Raw genomic sequence first — 24873 nt, forward strand, 5'->3', positions numbered from 1 at the left:
GGAAGCTATTTGTGTGGCCTGTTTACAGGTTACTCGGTTTCAAACTGAGCCAGCCTTTCTCCCGGTCTCCGGCGAACCTCTGCCCTCAGGTCACACAGACGCCTCGGTGGCTCTCTGGAGCCAGTATGGCAGCCTCCCGCAGGGCCGGACTCAGGAATTTCGCCCGCAGGGACTAACACCACGTGGACACACTGACTCCCGCTTCACTCCACTTTCAGCACCGGGAAAGGCGGTCCCAACGACGCTCCAGGCAACGCCTCCGCTTCCGGCCAATGAGGAACAGGGGTCGCGTCGGGGCCTTAGCTCATTGGGTCTCTCTGGTTCCGCCTGCGGTGAACGCAAAGCTCCCGGCCGGCTACTAAAGTGTCAGGCACTGAATCGGGGAGCCCGGTTTTTGTGCGCTCGCGGTGGTTCACCCGCCGTTTCTTTGGCTCTCGTTCGTCTAGTCTTGTGTCTCTTTCAGGCCCGTCGTACCAGTTGTCTAGTTTTATCTTCCTCGCCTTCTTTCTCTTTCCCTCCCGCGCAGCTCAGGATGCAGGAAAAAGACGCCTCCCCGTACGGTTTCCAGCCTCGCTTCCAACATTTCGCCACGCAGGCCATCCATGTGGGCCAGGAACCCGAGCAATGGACCTCCCATGCTGTGGTGCCCCCCATTTCACTGTCCACCACGTTCAAGCAAGAGGCTCCCGGCCATCACTCGGTGAGCTGGGTCTGGCTGGGGAGGTGGGTTGATGGGGGTCAAGGGTTGGGCGGGAAATGAGAGATGGCTTATACATAAAAAGGCATGTAAATAATTTATAAGATGACTTATACAAATTAAAAAAAATATTGTGTGTAGCCACTTTGCATCCCCCAAAAGATGTTTACCACACCTGTAATCTTCCTTGCATTAAATCTTTGTATTTGATGGTCAAGTGATCACATTTCTTTTGATAAAGCAGGACTGGAAGGAACAGTATGTCCAACTTGCCATGTAGATTTAAACTGAAATTCATGTAATTTGGGGAAATTTGCACTTCAAAACTGAGGGTCATAACTTTGTTGAATTACTTTCAGCAGCAGAAATTATAAAGACATACTAGGGAGTCAACCAAAAAAAAAAAAAAAAACCAAAAAACAACTCGGGATCTGATAACTCACCTAGAATCAAGATCATGCCCAATGGCTGTATTGTTATTAATAGTTATTGAGTACTCGCTATGGGCTAGATACAGACTTACACATCGTATATCATATGTATTTCAGGTATGCTCTGGGATAATTCTCACAACAGCCCTAGTGTGAACTAGGTATTCATTTTTCTCAGGAAGAAACAGATTTAAAAGTGTTAAGTAACTATTGCTTAAGGCCACATGGCTAGTAAGTGGTGGAGCTAGGATTCCAACTCTGCTCTAGAACCCTGCTTTTAGACATTAGGCTACACTCTGCTCTACTCCAATAATACTAGTAATAATCTAACCCATTGCATCATTTATGCAATGAGGCTTAGTGATTAAGAGCACAAATCACCTGGTCAGAGGAGCTAGGTTTGAATTCTAACACCACTTCTTCTGATCTGGGTGACCTTGAGCAAGTTGCTTAACCTATCCAAGCCTCAGGTTGATCCTGAGTAAATGGGTTAATAATAGTATTTACCACATGAATTGTTGATACATAAGTTAAGCTTTATCGTACATTATAATTGTTCAGTAGGTGGGTATTTCACGGTGTTCACATTCACACTTCCCCCAGGTCAGAGGGCAGGACAGGTATTATACAAGTTTTATACAGAAGGAACTGACCCAGAGTTAGAGATAAATGACTTACAAGGCTCTGAAGGAGGATTCTTTTTGTTACTCCCTTTTGATAACACATTGACGCGATCTTGAAGTATTTAAAATTGCTGAGCTTTTAAGGAAATTGATTAAATAAACCTTGCTAGGTCCAAAGCCTTGATTATATTTCAAAAACCTCTTTATTGTGTTATGTTATATAAATCTAGAAAAATTATTTTAAACTTAACTCTTTGTTTTGTGAGGTAGAATTCTTTTCAAAAAAACCTTTTTTTTTTTTTTTTTTTTTTTTTTTTTTTAAAGTTTATTTATTTTTGAGAGAGAGTGAAGAGTGTGAGAAGGAGGCTCCAGGCCCGGAGCTGTCAGCACAGAGCCCAAAGGAGGGCTCAAACCCAGGAACCGTGAGATCATGATCTGAGGCGAAGTTGGACACTTAACCTACTGAGCCCCTGTGAGATAGAATTGAAAGAGCATTTCTACAGTTGGTTTAGGATACTTCTAGCTACTGTATTTTGGAATCAAAACGTGTTATACAATCTGTTTTCCAAGCATGCAGTCTGTTGCTGATGTAGGATTTTGTGAATGTGTGGCTGCCCAATTTTGAGCTCTTGGTGGAAAATTAACCATTTAACTAGATATTAATAATTAAGTATTTTCAGAGATCCAGCAGGGATGGTAAAATCCAGGTAAAATCCTGTTAATACCTTTAAAAACTCAGTTGAGAGCGCTAAAGACAATCTGAGGAGCTGAATGAGAAGCATCTATTTCTCCTGTTCCATTTGGAAAGCCATAGAATGGGTGAGAGGGTGGGAATTTGCCACTGAGATATACTTCTCCTTCCCTCCCCCCCGCAAAAAAAGTTAAATCTCTGCAGTGAATAATTATGGAAACATGGGGTGCCTTTCTGTGGCAGTGGCCACATGAATCCAAACATTTTTTTGTCTGGGGAGTACAGCTGCAGGTGACATCAAGGAGGTGATGGGAGGGAGGGTGGAGGTTATCTTGGAACCCTATAAAATAGGCCAACTCAGTTTGTCAAAAACAAGGAAACAGACAAAGCAACAGAACTTCAAAATATATATATATGTGTATATTATTAATACCTGGGCTCCCAAATCAGAAACCATGTGTTTTGTCATGTGGTATATGAGGCCTGGGGAGAAAATTATATTTTTAGTCAATGTTTACATCCTGGGTTTGAATACTGGCTCTGATGTTCTCCATGGTCTTTGGCTTCACTTTTGTAAAAGCAGAGCACGAGGATTAAATGAAATGACTAGATGAACATAGCTAGTACGGTGCATGTAAAAGGAGCAAATTAAAAAAATTATATGTAGCTACTTTGCCAAGAATTACTCTCCATATTTTCAAGTTGCTCTGGAGAGCCAAGATCTGAACTTTGAGCATTTGTGGGATCTGTTGATAGTTTCTTGTAGGTTGCTAAACAGGACTTGTACCACTGATTTCTTAGAAAATGAAATATAGGGTAGAAGTAAGTTTAGTCTGTTTGCTCTGGTCATTCCCTTTTCCTGATGCCCCCAGGTGAACGGGTAAAGGTGAGTCTAACATAGTAATACTACTACTAATAAAAACAACCACTTTTCTAGTAGTTAGCATGTGCCAGTCACCATGGAGCAAATGTATTATACATTACATAGTTTTATCATCACAACAGTTTTACGAATTATTTTTCTGTGTTTTATTCCCATTTTATAGGTACTGAGCTCACTCTAGGAAACGTTAAGTAACTTACCTACTTGGCATACAGCTCATAAGCGGCAGATACCTAATTCTAATCACACTGGCTGCAGCCACAGTATTGTTCCTGTTTAATGGCAAGACATGTCATAACTAAATAATAGAAGTTCATTATGGTAGGATGAACCTGTAGTTGTGGAGGTGGCTGTGTTAGGACACTGATAACTAAACTTAAATCTCTTAGGATTAACTCTCATTTCTTTTTCTTCAGGGTTTTGAATATAGTCGTTCTGGAAACCCCACCAGGAATTGCTTGGAAAAAGCAGTGGCAGCACTAGATGGGGCCAAGTACAGTAAGTGATTTCCATTTCAAAGTTTGTGAAGCCTAGAACCCAGTCTTCTCTGTGTAGACAAAATCAAAGAGACACAGAATTTTAAATTGGAAAGAAGTAAGGATTAGCTACTTAAAAACTTTTATTTTACTAAGACATTGAATTTTTTTGTCTAAGTTCCCACAGATGGCATGATATGCATATGTGTAATTATTAGATAAAAATAAATATGATTAGAGGCAAAATGGCAGAATTTGCCATCTAGTATTTGTGTAAATACACTCTCCATCTGGAGCTGTCAGTGTAAATAGATAAATATTAACTGAGTTTTATAACACTGCCTCTGAGAATATAAACTTTCTTATACTCTGGTTCAGTCACCTGATAATGCTTGAGAATAACATCGGGGAACATTTGCAATACCCAGGTACCCTTGATAATGTGACCTCAGAGATGAGGGATTAACTCCTTGAATCTTTTTTTTTTCATGAGAGGAGTGGATTACCGTTAAATCATCTTTGTACTTTTTATATAAATGTTACTAAATGAGGGCAGAATAGTGAATAGAAAATAAGAGTCTTCTGAGTTTTCTCATTGCAAGAGTGTAGGGGTTAGAAATCTTAATAAGAGCTGTTGGGATTTTTTGGGGGGATTTCCTTTTGTTTTGGATGAGGGGAGGTTTTTTTTATTATTAATTTTTTAAATTTACATCCAGGTTAGCTAGCATATAATGCAATAATTTCAGGAGTAGATTCCAGTGATTAATCCCCAGTGTATAACAGCCAGTGGTCATTCCGAGTCTCTTCCTTAATGCCCCTTACCCATTTAGCCCATCTCCCCCACCCACAAACCCTCCAGCAACCTCTGTATTTAAAAGACAAAACCTCTGTTTTGTCCTCTGTATTTAAAAGTCTTATGGTTTGTCCCCCTCCCTGTTTTTATAGTATTTTTGCTTCCCTTCCCTACGTTCATCTGTTTTGTATCTTAAATTCCACATATGAGAGAAGTCATATGATATTTGTTTTTCTCTGACTTATTTCGCTTAGCATAGTATACTCTAGTTCCATCCATGTTGTTGCAAATGGTGAGATTTCGTTCTTTTTGATCACCAAGTAGTATTCTATTCTCTCTCTCTCTCTCACTATATATATATATATATATATGTGTATATATATATATGTATATATACATATACATATATATATATATATACATACCACATCTTCTTTATCCATTCATCAGTTGATGGACATTTGGGCTCTTTCCATACTTTGGCTATTGTCGACACACTGTTATAAACATTGAGGTTCATGTGCCCCTTCGAAACAACACTCCTATATCTTTTGGTTAAATACCTAGTAGTGCAATTGCTGGGGTGTAGAATAGTTCTACTTTTGATTTTTTGAGGAACCTCCAGACTGTTTTCCAGAGTGGCTGCACTAGTTAGCATTAGGGGAGTTCTTTTTAAACACTAAACTTGTACTATACTTTAGTACTGTATGGGGAACATTATTTCCTCCTGTCAGAGGTATAAAGGCTGAGTATTTATATATGTTTTGCCAACAAGTTTTTCAAGTGGGATATAGAAAACATGGTTGTTTTTAACTGGGCTTAAAGTTTAGCCTTCTATATGAATTCATTGCTGGATCACAGGTCTGCTGAGAAGAGAACTGTAATCCCAACCTAAACACTTATGAGAAGATTTTATAATAACTAGTTTTTCAAGTTATTGAATTATCCTTTCTACCATATAGTGATTTTTATCATCACAGTGATGTATTGACATTTTGTCAGGATATTTTCTTTTACAGTGTTTAATGTATACAATGCCAGGTTTTGTTTTTAAGTTGTTTTCATTATTTTTGTTCTATATGAGATTTCAGGATCATATTTGTTTAAAAGAGATTCCACATTAAAAAATCTTCAAAAACTCATATTTTTAGAATTTACCAGATACATCTCAAGTCTGATTTTGAGATATCCATATAGTTAATGAGTGATCCTATCTTAGCTCTGTTCTTCAGGCTTGAAATTTTTTTAGAGTTATTTTTAAACCGTAACTTAATTGGCAATTGGCCTTTAATCTCAGAATTTTGTAAAGAATTATTTCTTTGAAATGTTTAAATTTTATAATGAAAGCCGAATTATACATTTTGATGTTAAAGATATTTTATCTTTGGGGCACCTCTGTGGCTCAATTGGCTAAGCATCCAGTGCTTGATTTTGGCTCAGGTCCTGATCTCAGGCTTCGTGGGATGGAGCCCTGACTTGGACTCTGGTTCCATGCTGACAGTGTGGAACCCTCTTGGGATTCTCTCTCTCTGCCCTTCTCTCTGTCTCTCTTTCTGTCTCTCTCTGTCTCTCTCAAAAGAAAGAAATAAACTTAAAAAAAAAAAAAAAAGATACTTTATCCTAAGCAGCAAGGGAATGTGGCAATTTTATTAACTGGAGGACTTCTGGTGACTCAGTAGTAACGGCTGTCCTTAACAGCAGAGAGAGGTACATAAAGTAAAGCAAGTAAATACTCTAGGTGTTTTTCAACTTTTAGGTTTAACTTTTTGGCTTACTCTAACTTGGCTTTTATTTTAGGTTTGGCCTTTGCTTCAGGTTTAGCAGCCACTGTGACTATTACCCATCTCTTAAAAGCAGGAGACCAAATTATTTGTATGGATGATGTATATGGAGGTAGGTGACCTCTCTCATTCATGTTGTGTCAACTGATATGTTAAAGACAATAAAGTAGGTCCAGAATTATATGAACAATGTTACCAGGCTTATTGATTATTTATTGTCTTTTAAAGGTGTGAGGGACACCTCCATGCTGGCCCAGACCTGGTAAAGGAAGAGTGTAAACATTTAGGATCCATGCTCTGGAACTGCTTATAAGAGAGATTGCTTAATAATAATTTTATTTAAACTGCTAGAATGAGGATGTTGGACCTGATTTACCTTCTACATATATTCTACTACAGAGAAGATAGTGTTTAAAGAGAGAGTATTCTAGTGTTATTTAGGATTTTTACCTGTAATTAGAATGAGCTATAACCCCTCAAGAGTTTACCTCTACCCACCCCTGTATCCCTGCCACACACTTAACCTTTTAAGAATCTATCGAAAACTATGGGCCCCTTTCCCCCAAAAAGTGTACTTAAGATTACACCCAATGTTTATCATTTTAAATTTAGGGTCAAGAAGTCTTACCTCTTGAAGTCCATCATGGATCCAAATTTAAGAACTTCAAATTTTAAACAATTTCAATGCGAGTAACTTAAAAATAAATAAATAAATGCAAGTTATTTAAAGTGGTGGACAGGAAGGTAAAGGAGACAGGTTGCCCTGTAAGCAAGACTGATTTTGTGTTCAAAACAATAGCAAAAATGTTGTAAATATATATATATATTCCACATGCTTCCAGATAATTAAAATGAAACTTCTAGAATATTATTTTATCTATCTCCTATTAACAAAAAGTTAAATCTTACTTTTAATAATCATTTAACCCTCCTAGAAATTTGCCAACTGCTTGGTATTTATGGTTGTTCCCTATGATAGTTTGTTGAATAGAAATTATAAAAATAGCAAACACTTAGTTGCTTTTATAATGCATTATAAAAACCTCATGGCACACTTAGGTATAAAATCTTGAAAATTGCTGTTGATTTTTAACAATTCTTTACATTCTTTTTCAATCTTACGTTACTTAGGGTTGGTCTTTATAACATCAAAGTTCAGTATATCTTTGGTCATAGAGTATTTTTTTTTTTCTTGACTAGCAATAATAGAAATTTTTCCTTTAAATTTGCATATGTAAAAATCAAATCCAGAACAGTGTTTATGAAAGAAATTATTCTAGGTTGAATGACTTCTCTCTTTCACTGTAAAACTATAAGCTAGTAGTTTGATTTTTTTGCCTCATTTATCATTAAAGCTTTTAGAACCACATAACAAAAAGATTGAGAAAGTACAAAAAATAATAACCTGTTTTTTTCTATTATCAAAGCATAATCAGACTGAAAATTTATTTTGAACGTTTTACTGACAGTGGTTCAGTCATTTTAAATTTGATTACTACGAAAAAATTGTTAAAAAGATACTGATGCATGCATGCCACTTAATGTTTAAAGAGCAGAGATTGTATGTTTTCAGAAATATTTTCTGCTTCACTTCATGTTCTTGGTGCAGATATCAAGTGTGTTTAATTTGACCCTTTAACTCTTAGTTTAAAATCCAAGCCTTATCTTCTTTATTATACAAGATAGCTAAATTATTTGACCAAAGTAGAATTGTTGATTTTGTTTTTATTGGTGATTGACACTTCCTTATATTTTTAAAGTATTTATACCTATAAGGAATAAACATTTCTCAGTACAGTGTCCTTTCCATTTTGTCTGATTCTCTTCTGCCTCAGGTACAAACAGGTACTTCAGGCAGGTGGCAGCTGAATTTGGATTAAAGATTTCTTTTGTTGATTGTTCCAAAACCAAGTTGCTAGAGGCAGCCATTACACCCGAAACCAAGGTAACTTAGTTAGTTTTCAGTTTTGTCTGTTTTCTGTGTGATGTTGTGTTTTTATAATTTTGTTTACTAGAGGACATAATTTAAATTTGCACAACATATTTTATTAGAAGCCATTGGAAACCATCAACAAGATTAAGATAGGTCTGGCTTCTCGTGATGTTCAGGAACATGAATTCCATAGCAGGGTTCAAGTTCTAACTCTGTATCATAGTTGGCGTATTATCAGGGGCAAATTATTTAAGCAAAGTCTCAATTTCTTCATTTCCAAAATGGGGATAATTGCACCTGCTTTATAGAAAGGTGGTTGTGTAAAGTAGATGAAGTAAGGCTTATGAAATGCTTAGGATTGTATCTAACACATAAAAACTGTGAAAAAGATTTGTTAGCAAAAGCATACAATTCTGTACTGCATTATCAAGCTGGTACTGGTAACAGTCATCACAGAGATTGGATTGCAGAAAAGGAAGCTTGCCAGACCCAAACCCTCAGCATACTGGCTTTTTAAGAATTCTAAGTGATACTTCAGCAAAATAATAGTTACAAGTAGAGAATAGGCCACAAACAATCTTCAGCCTCTGTCCTGGGAATCTTGTATGCCACCGGAAGGTGTTTTGTGCCTGAGTGAATGGCATATGTGATATTCTTTCTTGGGGCCTCATTTAAATTCTGCATGGGTAAAAGAAGGACCAGTGTCTTTTATAAGTCAGCCTTTTCCAACATTTTGCTAATGATTAAAAGGTTTCAATTGTATCTAAGATTATGTTGTGGTGAATGCTAAAAAACGAAAACCTTTTCTCACACAAAGTATTACTTTGAAGATTAACACAGGGGTGAGCTTTGAGTGATTAAGGTTTGTTTTCAAAGGAACTTGTTTTTTATCTTGCTTAGGAGAAAAGATACTTATTAAAATAGCTGGTCTGAGTCTTTCTAAGGGAGGAAAGCAAATTGTGAGTATGTTAATTCTTGTCAACAGAACTTTATGTAGTGGCTCTTTACTGACTTGAATTAATACATTTTCCCCCCTGAAATATCTGCTTCGTCATATGAAGTAGATTTTTCAAGTCCCTGTAAAATCAACTTGGTATTTATTTACTTATTTTTATTTTAACTAATTTTTTATTGTGAATGGGAGTAATAAATTCTTACCCAAAGTATTTTTTTATTTTTAAAATAATTCAATTCTTATAGAATATGCATTAACTCCCTTATCTTTTCCATGGTAAAACTCTTGACTCAGAAGAATACTGAACTAGATATCTTGCTCATTTACATAGTAATAAAGAATCATTAACCCCTTTAAAAAGAAAGCTATAGGTAATGTCATTTAATGCAATGGCATCTTGTTTAATAAACAATTCTTTTCTTTGGTCTTTTCAATCACTATCAAGCATCCACTATTCAGTGCCTGAATTGTCCTAAGTTTTGGGGTATGATACTGTCTCTTAAATGAGCTGTGAGCAGGTTTTCTGTTGTGTGTAACTTCTCTCCTTTACTTTAAAACCCATGCTGTTCAAGTTCTGGATACTTATTTTACAGTTTCTAATGCATATGGCACTTTTTAAGTTAATATTTAGAAGATGTTTGATAGCTTAGGGGTAGTTCTCCTTAATGAAAATTCTAGGCTGTAATAATCTTAGTGTTCTGTGTTATTTACCTTTGAGAACAAAATTCCTAGACACTGAACTATGTCTTTGAAATTCATCCTCTTTATAATGGAAAGTAATTACAATAATTAACTTGAGCACTTTTCTGCTTCTATGTAACATGATCTCATTTGATCTTTATAACAACTCCATAAGATAAATATTATCAACCCCATTGTACAGATGTAAAATTTGAGGAATATGGAGGGTAAGTTACTTAGCTATGACTTTTCAGAAATTAATGGGGCCTAGATTTCAGATTCAAACCTTGCAACTTCATCACCCACACTCTTCCACTGTAGTCTGCCAGATGGTTACAATATATGAGATGTATGTTTGTGCAGTGGATTGTTATAAACTATTGTCATTTATTGAATTGTTTTAGCTTGTTTGGATTGAAACCCCCACAAACCCTAACTTGAAGATGATTGACATTGAAGCCTGTGCACATACCGTCCATAAACACGGCGACATAATTTTGGTTGTGGATAACACTTTCATGTCGGCATATTTCCAGGTAAATGAAAATAAATTTTTTGGCATTATTAGTAGACCACACAGATACCTGTAACTAGGAAAGGAAAGACTTGCTTCCATTAAAATCATTATCAGGGGTGCCTGGGTGGCTCAGTCGGTTAAGCATCCGACTTCGGCTTAGGTCACGATCTCGTGGTCCGTGAGTTCGAGCCCCGCGTCGGGCTCTGGGCTGATGGCTCAGAGCCTGGAGCCTGTTTCTGATTCTGTGTCTCCCTCTCTCTCTGCCCCTCCCCCGTTCATGCTCTGTCTCTCTCTGTCTCAAAAATAAAGGTTAAAAAAAAAAAAAATTAAAAAAAAAATCATTATCAAACTCATGGAATATAATCATAGTTCTTGATTACACAAAAAATTAAAATTGGACCCTTCTAGGGACGCCTGGGTGGCTCAGTCGGTTGAGCGTCCGACTTCGTCCCAGGTCATGATCTCATGGTTCGTGAGTTTGAGCCCCGTGTCGGGCTCTGGGCTGATGCCTCGGAGCCTGGAGCCTGCTTCGGATTCTGTGTCTCCCTCTCTCTGCTCCTCCCCTGCCCACACTCTGTCTCTCTCTCAAAAATGAAGATTAAAAAAAATTTTTTTTAATTGGACCCTTCTGCCATTAGTTAATATCTTTTGAAACCGAGGTTAATATGTGGTATGGGACTTTGTGTGTTTTAAATGTCTTAATTAAAGCTTTTAAGTTCTCTTAGGATGTGTAAACTCTCTGAAGAGCTGACCTTATGTGATTTTATCTGTCAGTGCTTTTTTTTTTTTTTTTTTTTTTTTTAAATTTTTTTTTTTCAACATTTATTTATTTTTGGGACAGAGAGAGACAGAGCATGAACGGGGGAGGGTCAGAGAGAGAGGGAGACACAGAATCGGAAACCGGCTCCAGGCCCTGAGCCATCAGCCCAGAGCCTGACGCGGGGCTCGAACTCACGGACCGCGAGATCGTGACCTGGCTGAAGTCGGACGCTTAACCGACTGCGCCACCCAGGCGCCCCTTCTTATTTTTTTTTTTTTTTTTTAATTTTTTTTTTTTTTTTTTTTTTTTTGTCAGTGCTTTATAAATAGTAGGGACTTCAATGTTTATGTGCTGGTTACAAGTCAGTTATATTATTTTTTATATGTATGGTGTGACTGAAAAACAGATATGTTATATATTTAATGTATGTATTATGTGTTTATTTTTTAATATATTATTAAAATATATAATTAAATCTTAAGCTATATAATTTAATGTATATTTAAATGTACTACATTATATATATATATATATATATATATATATATATATATATATATAAAATGCATTATATAATTAAACCTGGCTAACCTTCCAAATAAATGGAAAACACAGGCTACACTCCATGACATCTCATATGTCACACATATTATTTCTCCACTTTCCTCCTTTCTAGTTTCTCTTCTTTCAGTGCCTCAGTGTCCAGCTCTTTATAGCTTTACCTTATTTATATTATGAATTTCTTTATTTTTTTAAATTAAATTTTTTTTTTTTTGGAGAGAGGGAGAGTGTGTGTACGTACACACATGAGCAAGTGAGGGGCAGAGAGAGAGGGAGAGAGAGAACCCCAAGGAGGCCCTACACCCAGCACTGAGCCTGACTTAGGGTTTAATCTCATGAACTATTGAGATCATGACCTGAGCCAAAATCAAGAGTTAGACACTTAACTGACTGAGCCAGCCAGGCATCCCAGCAGTGCTCCTTTTAAGCTATCTCTTTTCCTACCCCACCCACTTCAAGCCCTCCCATTCACCCTCCATTCCTTTTCTTTTTCTTCCTACTTTTTTCCATATTCTTCTTTCTGTTTTGCTCCTTTTGGTAGATCATCTAGGGATCTCCTTACAATTGACTAGTTGTCTGCCCTTTTCCCACATGTTCTCTCTCTTTCCTTGGAGTAGCCCAATCTGTTTCCTTTCCTTATTAGGAGCTTACCTTCTCCTTGCTCTTTCCTTCCTGCTTGTACCTTATGCTCATTCTTAAAGCACTTCCTGCAGAGTTTCTGAAAGCCCAGCTCATTTTCTGCTACTCTTAAATTAGGCAGATGTTTATAGCCAATTGTTTATACTTGCCCCCTTTTTTTCTGGGTCCCTGAAGTTGGCGCAGGCTGCTGCCTTCATGTGACTGGCCAATTTCCTGGGAGTTTATATAAACCTGTTCTTCACCTTCTTCTGTTTTAGTGAGAAGGCACTACCATATTTTCTTTTCTTTTCCTCAAACATGTTTACTGGCTACATTGATTGGATAGCTTCATGGGCCACCTACATTTGGCTCACAATATATCTTTAGCTTCTTCTTGTATCAGGTAAAACAGTCTGTTTCCAAGTGAAAAGCTCCTGGAGTTCTCTATTTGTCCCAGGTGATTTTCACTCTTGGATTCTTTATCCCAACTTCTTACCCCATATACTACTTACACTAGGCCAGTTAACACAGCATAGCATTGCTCTAGCTGAGTCACATTAAGTCCTGTATATTCCCATGGAGACTACATGAATTGTTTTAGCCTGGGCCTGCCCAGATTACTCATCACGCCTGGCCCTTTTTTTCGCTATTACTGTCACTAAAATAGGTCCAGTCTTTCTACCTTTCTGAAGCCCACATCACATTTCCTCATGCCAGGGACTACAGTTGGCTCCATTTCAACCTGGATTCATTCCAGTTCAGTTAATCAGAATCATGTTGTCCATAAAGAACTGCATGTCTTAATTCCATAAATCAAATCTTCTGAAGAGGTCCTCTCATTATTTTGCCCTCCTGAAAACTGGATACATTCTCCTTCTTCCCTACTTTTTGTCTTCTGGATCTTCTATAAACGTCACAAAAGGCAAAATGGACATACCAGCATAAAGTTTCAGTGTTTCAGGATAGAACCTCTAGATTCATGTAGTCGGGGTGTGAGTGCCAGCTCTCCCAGCTTTTTAATCTGAGTGATCTATTTTGTTTTTCTCAGTCCTTTTTCCTCATCTGTACAATTAGAATCTTAAGGTACTGATTTTATTGAGCCGGGTAAAATATTTTGTACTGTGCTTCCCTGGGATAGGTAAAGTATTTAACATAGTTCTTAGCACATATTAAGCTCAACAGGTGTTAGTTATTGGTCTTCATTTTTCCTTTCCTTTTGGCCAGAGTTTACAGAATGTTAGCATTGGAAGAGACCATCATCTAGTTTGACTCCATCACTTTGAAGATGAGCAAGCACCTATGTAGAGAGTGCTTTGAGTAATACCAGATTTAAAATATCCTGTTTTTGAAATACCTCAAATGAAAAAGCCCTATGGCCCCTTATAGTAACACCTTCCAAAGACTAAACAACTGGTGAGGTTAATTAATACACACACACACACACACACACACACACACACACACACACACGCCCACACTTTCTTTTACAGAAAATGTGAATGTGAATAGGCTTCTGGCTGGCTGAGTCAGTAGAGCATGTGACTCTTGATGTCAGGGTTGTGAGCTCAAGCCCCACAGTGGGCATAGAGCTTACTTTAAAAAAAAAAAAAAAAAAAGAGAGAATGTATAAATGGAAAGATGCTGATAATATATTGTTTAGTGAATAAGTTGATTATAACTTTAACTCTCACTATAAACAAAGACATTTTAAGACTAAAGGATTGATTTGCAGGAAAGTTGGGTGAGGGAAAACAATCCAAACAACTTTCTTACTAAGTGACTTTACACTTGGCACAACTGGTACAATAAAAGAGTAATTAAGAGTCAAGATCATGGCACATCAAGTGAATAATTACAGCATACATTATAAGGTTTTAATGATCAAAGATCTAAGCATATTAGTTTTATACTCACTTGATGAAACAGTTGCTGAATGTTTATGTCAACTACTTTTGTGTTTACTGAGTCATAAAATGCCAGCATCTCTGCATTGTAAATTTAGTAATACACTTAGGGCCAGCTAGCAACTGCTCTAAAGAAACAAGTTCAGGAGACCAGTTGACCTGAGTTTATCTGCTATTTCCAGAAAATGTGTGCTTTTTGGATTGAATACTGGGTCCAATACTTTGTATTTTTATTTGGTGGGGGGAGAAAGGGAAAAGATAGCATCAGAGATCCTGGAAAATTTTAAGACGCATGTGTTTTTGAAAAGTTAGACTAGGAATGAAATTTACAATAGCAAATAAGCATGTAATGAAGCATATTTTCAAGTGCTTTACCATTGAAAATGAAAATCTTTTGTTCCTTTCAGCGGCCTTTGGCTCTGGGAGCTGATATTTGTATGTATTCAGCAACAAAATACATGAATGGTAAGACATACATAGTCTACACTTTGAGTGTTCCTTTCCATGGATACATGATAATACCATAGGGTTTGATATTTTGATATTTTTTTCTTCTATTATTCTGGTTTTCTCTGTGACTCATGTAGAAAGTAAAAAATTATACTTTGGTTAAATATGGGATTCCATTTTATAGCAGACAAAACTATGCTCATGACTTATGAACAGAGGATTGAAATTTACTAAAAAAAGTTACATTTTTATCCTACTGACAGCTTAAAAAGAAACATTTAATTTTTATATGATTTTTATTTTATTATTATAGGTATAGCTTTTGGTACTATCAAATTAAATACAGTTTATTTAAACTTATTCTATCATTTTCCAAAAGAGTTTTTTCAAGTGAAAGTCTTATTTTAGAAATTCCAGAATGAAGAATAGACGTGCATTGTTTTTAACTTAAAGGTTTTTGTTTTGTTTTAGGCCACAGTGATGTTGTAATGGGCTTAGTGTCTCTTAATTCTGAGAGCCTCCATGATAGGCTCCGCTTCTTACAAAATTGTAAGTACTGAAAAGTCCAGAATTCCCCTTAACCCCTCAGAGGGACTACATTTGATAATTTGTATTTCCACTAAATGTTGAGAAGTGATAGCTTTCTACTAAATTAGGAAGAAATGAGATGTGGGGGAGAAAGATTCTGAGTTTTAAAGGAAAGTAGAAAAATTGGGATATAAAAATATAGTTAGAGAGATCATAGCAGGGCTTTATAACATGACTCAAGGGATCAATTTTGTTATTTTTCAAATCCATGTTAATTTTGACTGTGATTGGGTAAAGCCTACATGAATTTTTCATTTTCAAACTTACTAGATTTGTTTTTAAATAAAACCTTTGGAATAATGGCTTTCTTATACTATGCCTTTTATATCTAGAATGGTGGTTAATTTTAAATAGCACTTAATATGTGAATTTATATTTTTCAACAGATGTCTAAACACGTCCTGTTTAGATAGTTTAGTTATCTCAAGTATAGGTAAGGGTTTATTTGAAGACACTTCGTTAACCATTGCAATTTGACAGATAAGAGAGAAACATAATTAGGAATAAAAATGCCTCCCTAGGAAGTAAGTATTAAAGTAAAACAAGGAAGCACCAAGGAGGAAAAGCAAAACTTATTGCTTGATAAATTCCTTTCATTTATATAAAGTAGAGGCAAGTTATGTACCCTGGAGGCATATTAACTCCTAGGCTGCTTTAGACAAAAGCTAAATAGAATGCTAGAAGAACATTCAGTAACAATAGGAGCTGAACTGCTATTTTTCTCTACTTTTTCAAAGAAATGTGAGGTTAAACTATGTGCACTATGTCATTTAATCAAAGCCATAGGATTATTTACTTCATATTTGAAAAGTTCATATTGTATTCATGTGTAGTTTGGAGGATATTCATTTCCCCTCTCATTTTAAAGCCCGTTTCTGGGCCACCTGGGTGGCTCAGTCAGCTAAACATTCAACTTCAGCTCAGGTCATGATCTCAAGGTCTGTGGGTTCAAGTCCCATGTTGGGCTCTGTGCTCACAGCTCAGAGTCTGGAGCCTGCTTCAGATTCTGTGTCTCCCTTTCTTTCTGCCTCTCCCCCACTCATGCTCTGTCTCTCTCCAACTCTCAAAAATGAATAAATGTTAAAAAAATTTTAAAAGCCCATTTCTTTGAGCATAGTTTTTTTTTAATGTTTATTTTTTTTTGAAAGAAAGAGCATGAGCAGGGGAGGGGCGGAGAGACAGGGAGACATAGAATCCAAAGCAGGCTCCAGGCTCAGAGTTGTCAGCACAGAGCCTGACACGGGGCTTGAGCTCACAAATGGTGAGATCGTGATCTGAGCCGAAGTTGGACACTTAACCAACAGAGCCACCCTGATGCTCCTCTTTAAGCATAATTTATACTTCATTCTCATGCTTCTGATTGGATATATTAATTCCCCCCTGAGAAGTCAAACATTGGCCTTTGTAGCTGGCTTCTCAGAGTCACAATGATGAAAAAAAGTGAGAGAATCTTCTGGGTCTCTCCCACCTTTCAGACTAACCCAGAATATGTTCATTTTCCAGCTCTTGGAGCAGTTCCATCTCCTGTTGACTGTTACCTCTGCAATCGAGGTCTGAAGACTCTACAGGTCCGAATGGAGAAGCATTTCGAAAATGGGATGGCAGTTGCTCGGTTTCTGGAATCTAATCCTAGGGTAGAAAAGGTTATTTATCCTGGTACGTTAATGAGACTCCTAGGGTTTCATGGGCAGGCTCTGTGGTGGGTCTGGTGGCGAAGAAGATAGACCTGATCTGTGGCCTTGTGTTGAATATAGTCTAGTGGCTGCTTGGATGTTAGGAAATTGATTTTATGTGTTAGATGTTCCTGTGATGGCCTTTAGCTTGGAAGTTTGTGTTTATTCCAAGATTACACCATTTTACTTTTCAGTTGATTTGCTTATAGTCTTGTCAGTCAACTATTTTGCATTAGCTCTAACTTTTATCTGATTTAGGTTGGGACTTGATATTCGTCAAATTCAGACTTGATACTTACGTACCAAAGTTCCCCCGAAGCTCTCTTGCTTTTTGAATTTTTTACCTCTGGCAACATCTAGAATGCTCATGTGGAGTTAGCAGACTTCTGTATTACTCTTTGAATTTATTTTACTTAAATTGTGGTGGTCTTAAGTAAATAGTTATTTTAAACCCTTTGAGGTATTTGCCATATAGTCTGGGTGGACAGGAGAATTAAGCCTGATCCCTGCCCTCAAGGAGCTTAGGTAAGCCAAGACAGAACTACATATGTACCCTAGGTAAAGAGCTGTTGACTGGTGTATATTTTAAATGGAAGGAGGGAGAAAAGTTTTGAGCTGTGTCTTGAAGAATGGGTAGCACTTGTTAGAAGGGCATGAACAGGCATTCAGATTCATTCAGTGAATGCTTATCAATTGCCAACTACGGACCAAGCTTTGTACTAGGAACTGGGATCCAATTATTAACAAAAGAAATGGATTTCTCCACACGGAGCTAGTCTGGTGGATAAGACAGATGTTAAGCAAGAAATTAAAGAATGATATAAGTAACAGAGTGGCTGGGGTAATCAATGTAAAGAAGGCCAATGTAGCTCCAGCATGGAGAGGGTAGAAAAGATAGGTCAAAATGAAGCCAGAGACATAGAGACAGGGGCCAGAACAAGTCGTCAGATGTGACCATGGCATAAAGCTCATTATTAGGCTTATTTGCAGTTTGCTTTGGCAAACAGTGATTTTTTTTTTGTTCTGAAATTACATGTTTGACTATAAATAAGACTTTTATTATGCCTCATGATTATAGGACTGCCCTCTCATCCCCAGCATGAGCTGGCAAAGCGTCAGTGCACAGGCTGTCCAGGGATGATCACCTTTTATATTAAGGGCACTCTTCAACATGCTGAGACTTTTCTCAAGAACCTAAAGGTAAACTTTCAAAAGAGATATTTAAATCATAGAGGTAGGGGCTCCTGGGTGGCTCAGTTGGTTGAGTGTCCGACTCTTGATTTTGGCTCAGGTCATGATCTTATGGTTAGTGGTATCAAGCCCCGCATTGGGCTTTGCACTGGCGGTGTGGAGCCTGCTTGGGATTCTCTCTCTCTCTCCCCCCCTCTCTCTCTCTCTTTACTCCTCCCCTGCTTGCACATGCATGCTCTCTCATTCTCTCAAAATAAATAAACATTTAAAAGTAAATAAGTAATAGAGATAAATTACAGCAGTTCATTATCTGTCATTTCCACCCAACTCGGATTAATATTTTTGTACCTGCAAGTCACACCCACAAACCTCCTTATCATGAAATGCATTGGGTTGGAAAATGACTTTGGCTCAGTAGCAGACATCTGAATATGTTTATTTACTTAACTCTCGAGTCATAGCCATGAACTTGAGAGAGACAGAATGTTCTGATGCATTGGTTTTTCAAATTTATTTTAAAAATTCACTTTAAAAATTCACTTTCAAGTGAAATAGTACATGAAACTTCAAATTAATGTGTGGTCAGGGCACTGCATAAAGGCTATTCTGAAATCCAGCCTACGAAGGGCTTTCTAAACCCTGTGCCTCCCGGCTGCATCTGCCTGTGGTGAAGGAAGGGAGGCCTTTGTCTAATTTTCATGGTAGCAGGGGGCTCTCAGGGGCCCTGGGAGAGAGGTGTATGTAACTACATACACTGGGCTTACAGAGCTCATGCAGCAGACTCTGAGTTTTAAATACTGCAAGTCAATGAATAGGCTGCTGCCAGATTAGTCAAAGCCTACTGGTAACTAACAGTTGTACTAAAAGCAGAAAGATAGCATATATTTAATTAAATACGGTTATGAGAGTAATTTTAAAATATTTGTAAAATTCTATGACACTATAACACTAAATAAATACAAAAACAGGTTTTTTTCCCTTCTACTCCAGGAGGCAGTTAAATGGATGTATTAATTTAGTAAGTGATATATACTAACAAGTAAACGTATGTAACTTGGTAGACCTATAGAGGTTTTATTTAAGAGTAACCACAGAACTAGGTCTCAAATGCAATAATTCTGAGGTTTTAGGGCTCATGTTAATTATTACTTAAGTATAGGACCAAATTAGGAAGGTATGGGAAATTCACTTTCCTCAACTTCTAATGTTTTATAAGTTTGCACATAATATGTCTAATGGGTGAAATCAGTGTTACGGATTTTATTTTCATTTTTTTCTCTGGGTTTCTTGCCCGACTGGTGTTTTCTTCATAATCCCCATTTTTCACTGTCTGTCCAGGGCCATTCTATTAAAAATATTTAGTTTTGTAGTTTTATTTTAGTGAAAGATCTAAACGAATGTTTTCTTTGCCATAGTTATTTACTCTGGCTGAGAGCTTGGGAGGATACGAAAGTCTTGCTGAGCTTCCGTGAGTATATTTCTGTTTTCTCCGTGTTTCAACTTTGATGTCAGCTTTAACAATTGTTTAGAAAAAGAGTGTGGTAAAATCAGGAATAATTCAACATATTGAACAATAAGGGGTGCCTGGGTGGCTCAGTTGATTAAGCATCCGACTTCAGCTCAGGTCATGATGTTGCAGTTCGTGGGTTCGAGCCCCATGTCGGTCTCTGTGCTGACAGCTCAGATCCTGCAGCTTGCTTTGGATTCTGTGTCTCCCTCTCTTCCCCTCTGCTGCTTGTGTGCGTGCTCTTTCTCAAAAATAAATAAACAGTAAAAAAAAATTTTTTTTAAAAAGATACTGAACAATAAGAACAGCATCTTGGTATCTAATCAGAATGGACTCTTAACCCAATAGAATGGAGACCCTGATAAAATCTCAGTGAGCTATATGTATCCCCGCCCGCGCCCAATGTTGCTTCTTTCCCCCTTCAGCCTGAAGGCAATTCCAGGGGACTTGTATCTTAGGACCTCTGAGCTCTGACTGTTCTATCCCACTCCACTCTAGAAGGGAGGTTGGAGACTTTGTATTGGAAGGGCTGATTTCAGGGGCGCCTGGGTGGCTCAGTCATTTAAGCATCTGACTCTTGTTTTCAGCTGGGATCATGATCTCATGGTTCATGGGATCGAGCCCCATGTCAGACTCTGCACTGATAGTACAGAACCCGCTTGGGATTCTCTCTCCCTCTCCTTCTGCCCCTCACTCTCTCCCTCTCTCTCTCTCAAAATAAATAAACTTTAAAAAAAAGAATATATTTAAAAAAAAAAAGGTCAGATTTCAAATCTCCTTGAAATGTTGAAATGGGAACTGTGTCTCTGATAAAGTACCTCCATGCCCTCGATGGTCAGAGGAGGGCCCTACTAGATACTATTATTTTCTGTTCCTCTGGGTAAACCCTGAATGACTTCCTGTTATTTGCAAGACAGACCCCATATTTAACTTGGTGTTCTTGATCCAGTCAATTCATCTTAATTTTATCAAAGCACTAGAGGATGTTAGAATGTGCAGCCTGAGATCCATCAGTCCAACAACTTATTTTATAGACAAGGAAACAAAGATTCAGCAAGTTTTGCTGATTACTCCTAACATGGGAAAATGTTAGCAACTTCACTCTTGAAACTTCCCATGGAAACAGTGAGAGGAGGTAAAAGCAGCCTGGATCTGGGTTTGAGATTTGCCCCACCAATTACTTCACCTCTAAGCTTTCAGTGTTTTTCATCCATAAAATGTGATTGATAATTAAAATAATAATTGCCATTTATTGATTACCTGTCCCTCCTAGCCTTCCTGAGCTGTGTCCTGAGTTTATTATGTGTCACTCTGCCCACAGATTGTAATTATTGCAGTGGTAATTCACCATCATTACCTAATAGTTATCAAGTGTACTAAATGTCCCTGGTATGTTTCTGTGTTTCAATTTTCATAAACATTTCTGGAATAACAATGTTCTGGAAGCACTGTGTTGAGGAGTGTCAGGGATTGCCAAAATTAGGCACATTTGCTGCCCTGCCCTCTCACAGTAAGTAGTTTACAGTTTCTGGGAAGAGTCAGGCAGTTTCACAGAAAGTTAAAAAAAAAAAATCTATGATGCCCAAATAATTGTTCAAATAATTAAGATAACAAAAATAGGTTTTTGTGAGTCTTCACGAAGATGCCTGCTAGTAAGTCTGGATGCACAAGAGGGCACACTCCGCATATGAAATTGGGTTATTTTTCATAGTAAAGAAATGTGTATTACTTTAGGTCTCTCTTAAAAATAGAGCCCTCTTGATTTATTTGGGGATTTGGTTTAAAGTTGCTTGGCCCTCAGATATTCCAGCTACGCCATAACCTCAATGCCTGCCAGTGGATGAGTGAATTTAGGTCAGGGCTTGTCTGTTCTATCCCCCTCCTTCTGTGACTCCCAATCACTGCAATGACTACAGCATTGCAAAAAGGGAGGGAGGAAGTGAAGCCAATGTGCACAGCCTTGGTCTGCCAGCCTGACAACACATATTCACTCCATGGCCTCAGAAAAGTTACCGATGCTCTCTTAATCTCTCCTGTCCTGAGTTGTGAAATGTAGATAGCACTGTACTCAGCTCTTAGGGTTGTTATGGAAATATGGGGAAAAAAATATCCCAAACCCAATGCCTTGATTCATAGCAGGTGCCCCATAAATGTCACCTATTACCAGGAATTACTATTTTTTATTAGGCATCTAATACACTCCATACTTTTGTACATTTACACTTGTAAATGCTTTATATGTGTTTATTCTATTAATGACTGTGCCAAACTTTGAAATAGGTGTTATATCCAATGTGTATTCACTTTTTAAAAATGAGTTAATGCACACAAATGACCTCATAGAGTACCTGCCTTATGGTAAGCATATAATAAGTGATAGCTATTATTATTTTAGATAAGGACATCGATGCTGAGGACAAGTAACTTTTACAAGCCCACTCAGCCAGTGTGTGGAGGGACTGATTCATGCATAGGTCTGTTGGTCTCAGAGGCCTAAGTGCTTATTTTTATGTGTATACTCTCTTTTAAGGAATTAAAAGCCTGAAAAGTCAACATTTTAAGAAGGGTGTTTGCATGTAGACCTTCAGTAGAGTGATAAAAGAAGATACTCATTTACGTTGACCACGTCTGAGATTTTCTATCCATGGATCTGAAGTGAGACAGGACAAAGCAACTAAGGCATTGATTTTGCGGGTAGAAGCATTTTTTTGTAGGGAAAGGATGAGTATTGGTGACAGCGTATGTATGTAGGGCTCAGCAAGGCTACAAGCCTCTCTCCTCCATGATGCCTCTGCCCACAGGTTTCTCCCTCCTCTGAATTCTGGCAATCCTTACTGTCCATACTTGTTTGGCATTTGCTGCAGACTATTCTGTTCCATGAATTGTCATCATCTTTAGCTTCTGCTTTGTTAGCTAGAGTGGAGAAAATATCTCCTTTTTTTGGTTTCCCAATTCTTATTATAGTGCCTGACCTTTAGGTAGGTGCTTTACCTTTACACATGTTGATGATGATGGGTTGCTAGGTAGTTTTGAAAATCCTTTCAAGCCTCTACATTCATAGGATATGTGCTGGAATTCCTAATGCTCACTGCTGGCCACTGCTGGTGTTCCTGGGTTGACTTTCCCTGATCAGCCTCATAAGGTGCCATTCTGGATTAATCCATTGATTCAGAGGGAATTAATTCTGGCTGGCTCTCAGTCCAGTGGACCCTCCATAAGTCTAGCTGCTTGGTCATGGGATTTATGACTTGGCCAAAGCCTCATTCAGGCAGGTGTTAAAACGCATACACAGGAGGCTGTTTTTCCCTCCTGCATGGGAGTGCTTGATTGGCACCTTCAGTGTCTGGATTGAGAACACTGATGGTGTAAAAACAATAAAAGATCTTCGTTTTCACTTAATGACTAGAAAAGATAATTTTCACAAATTTTTTTTTTTTGCCTGTGAAAAATTATAGACATATGAAGAATTTGGCATCTAGAGTAGAAAAAAGTGGAAGATAATTGTAATTTGTTAATAAGATACCATATAGTGATCTAAAATTTGCTTATTCTTTCTTTTAGGGCAATCATGACCCATGCATCAGTGCCTAAGAGCGATAGAGATGCCCTTGGAATTAGTGACACACTGATTCGCCTCTCTGTGGGCTTAGAGGATAAAAAAGACATACTTGAAGATCTAGATCAAGCTTTGAAGGCAGCAGTAAGTTGATTTTGGGGTGTTTGTATGCCTCATCTTGGAGGGGGTGGTCACTGTTTTCTAGAGTGGCCTCACTGTAAACTCTAAAGGTTTCTTCTCTTCCTACAATAGACAGGGAACTCAGTAGAAGGGCAGATTTAAAAAATGGTAGTATTCAGGGCGCCTGGGTGGCTCAGTTGGTTAGACGACCGACTTTGGCTCAGGTCATGATCTCGCAGTTCACAGGTTCCAGTCCCGCATCGGGTTCTGTACTGACAGCTCAGAGCCTGGAGCCTGCTTTGGATTCTGTGTCTCCCTATCTCTCGGTCTCTTCCCCACTAGCGCTCTGTCTTTCTCTCTCTCTCTCAAAAATAAAATAAACATTAAAAAATTAAAAAAAAAAATGGTAGTATTCAGAAAAGAGTCCTTAGAAGAAGTGAAGTCTCTGCCTGTGGGTCTAATAACATTTTTCTTGTGCACTTTTAATACAGCACCCTCCAAACGCAGGTCATAACTAGCATTCCAGGACTGCTAGTAGAAGTTGCTTCCTGAGAAGGTCAACTCTGCGTAATCAGATGGACAATTAAAGAGCCTTTGCAGGATTTTCAAGTGAAAATTTTAAGGCACCTCATTACCTTTCACAGCTGTAACCTTACAGGGATCATCCTTGTTAAAAAGTTTCCTCTTTCTCTTGTTGTAATTGACAGGTCAATTCTGTTATTCTCTTTTTGATAATTTTGGTATGCATTTCCCTCTGAAGGAGGTGAGATTTGTGCTGCTTTTTGGGATTGTGATCTTTTTTTCATAGCTTAAGGTTTATATTGATCATGTTTACAATATAGTGATAATTCATTTTTGAGGTTTTTCTGAAGAATTTAAATTATTAAATGAATGTTCTTAAATCAAGTGTGATTTTTGCATATTGTTGAAAACAGCACTTAAAGCAATGGTTTACACTTAATTACCATAAGCCAAAAATCAAATACTTGAGAAGCCTACTGTGAAATTCTGCTGATTTAACGTTGTACTTACTATTTAAAAAAATAAATAAATCTAATTATCAAATGCATCCTATTGTGATATTCCTATATTATGTGGCATTAACTTGGATTCCTGGGCCCTTTTAATCCTCAGCATTAAAGGTCTCAGCCACTTACAGTAATTTTTGTAAATTCAATTGTGTAACTGTCATGTCCAAATCTTAGTGTTTGCAGATTCGTTATAGATTCTAGCAGGGGAGGTCAAAAGCCACTTTTATAGAGAGACATACTATTTATATTTTTATCTGTAATGGTAAATTTACTGAGTCTAAAGAAATGCTTAAAAAAGAATCTTATAGAATTAAGTGCATTGTCAGCAAGTTATTGTCAAGAAGCCATAAATCAAATAATTAGATGTTTTAAATTGCTTTTATATTAAAGGCTTTTAGTCATTTGTCTGCTCTTGCCATTTGTTTCACCTTAAAAAAGCATATTGTTGAACTT

The 24873-nt window shown here is 37.5% G+C and overlaps 1 protein-coding gene across 1 annotated transcript; it reads left to right on the forward strand.

Annotated features, from left to right (window-relative positions):
* Positions 1-331: 331 nt before the first annotated feature.
* On the forward strand, positions 332-24458 carry CTH (cystathionine gamma-lyase). Its single transcript, XM_045477833.1, has 12 exons — positions 332-700; positions 3742-3823; positions 6392-6487; positions 8211-8320; positions 10349-10480; positions 14712-14769; positions 15226-15303; positions 16846-16998; positions 18094-18215; positions 19622-19674; positions 23275-23413; positions 23881-24458. Exons 1-12 carry the CDS (start codon positions 533-535, stop codon positions 23905-23907), a joined length of 1218 nt encoding a protein of 405 aa, XP_045333789.1. The 5' UTR covers positions 332-532; the 3' UTR covers positions 23908-24458.
* Positions 24459-24873: the final 415 nt, after the last annotated feature.

The sequence above is a fragment of the Leopardus geoffroyi genome, chromosome C1 (genome assembly GCF_018350155.1).
Source record: "Leopardus geoffroyi isolate Oge1 chromosome C1, O.geoffroyi_Oge1_pat1.0, whole genome shotgun sequence".
NCBI classification, from domain to species: Eukaryota; Metazoa; Chordata; class Mammalia; order Carnivora; family Felidae; genus Leopardus; species Leopardus geoffroyi.

Bases quoted from the DNA above. Each gene is read 5' to 3' on its own strand.
- CTH (XM_045477833.1), top strand. From the start codon at position 533: ATGCAGGAAAAAGACGCCTCCCCGTACGGTTTCCAGCCTCGCTTCCAA. The intron at 16,999-18,093 runs GTACGTTAATGA...TCATGATTATAG, and splicing joins AGAAAAGGTTATTTATCCTG to GACTGCCCTCTCATCCCCAG. The intron at 18,216-19,621 runs GTAAACTTTCAA...TCTTTGCCATAG, and splicing joins CTTTTCTCAAGAACCTAAAG to TTATTTACTCTGGCTGAGAG.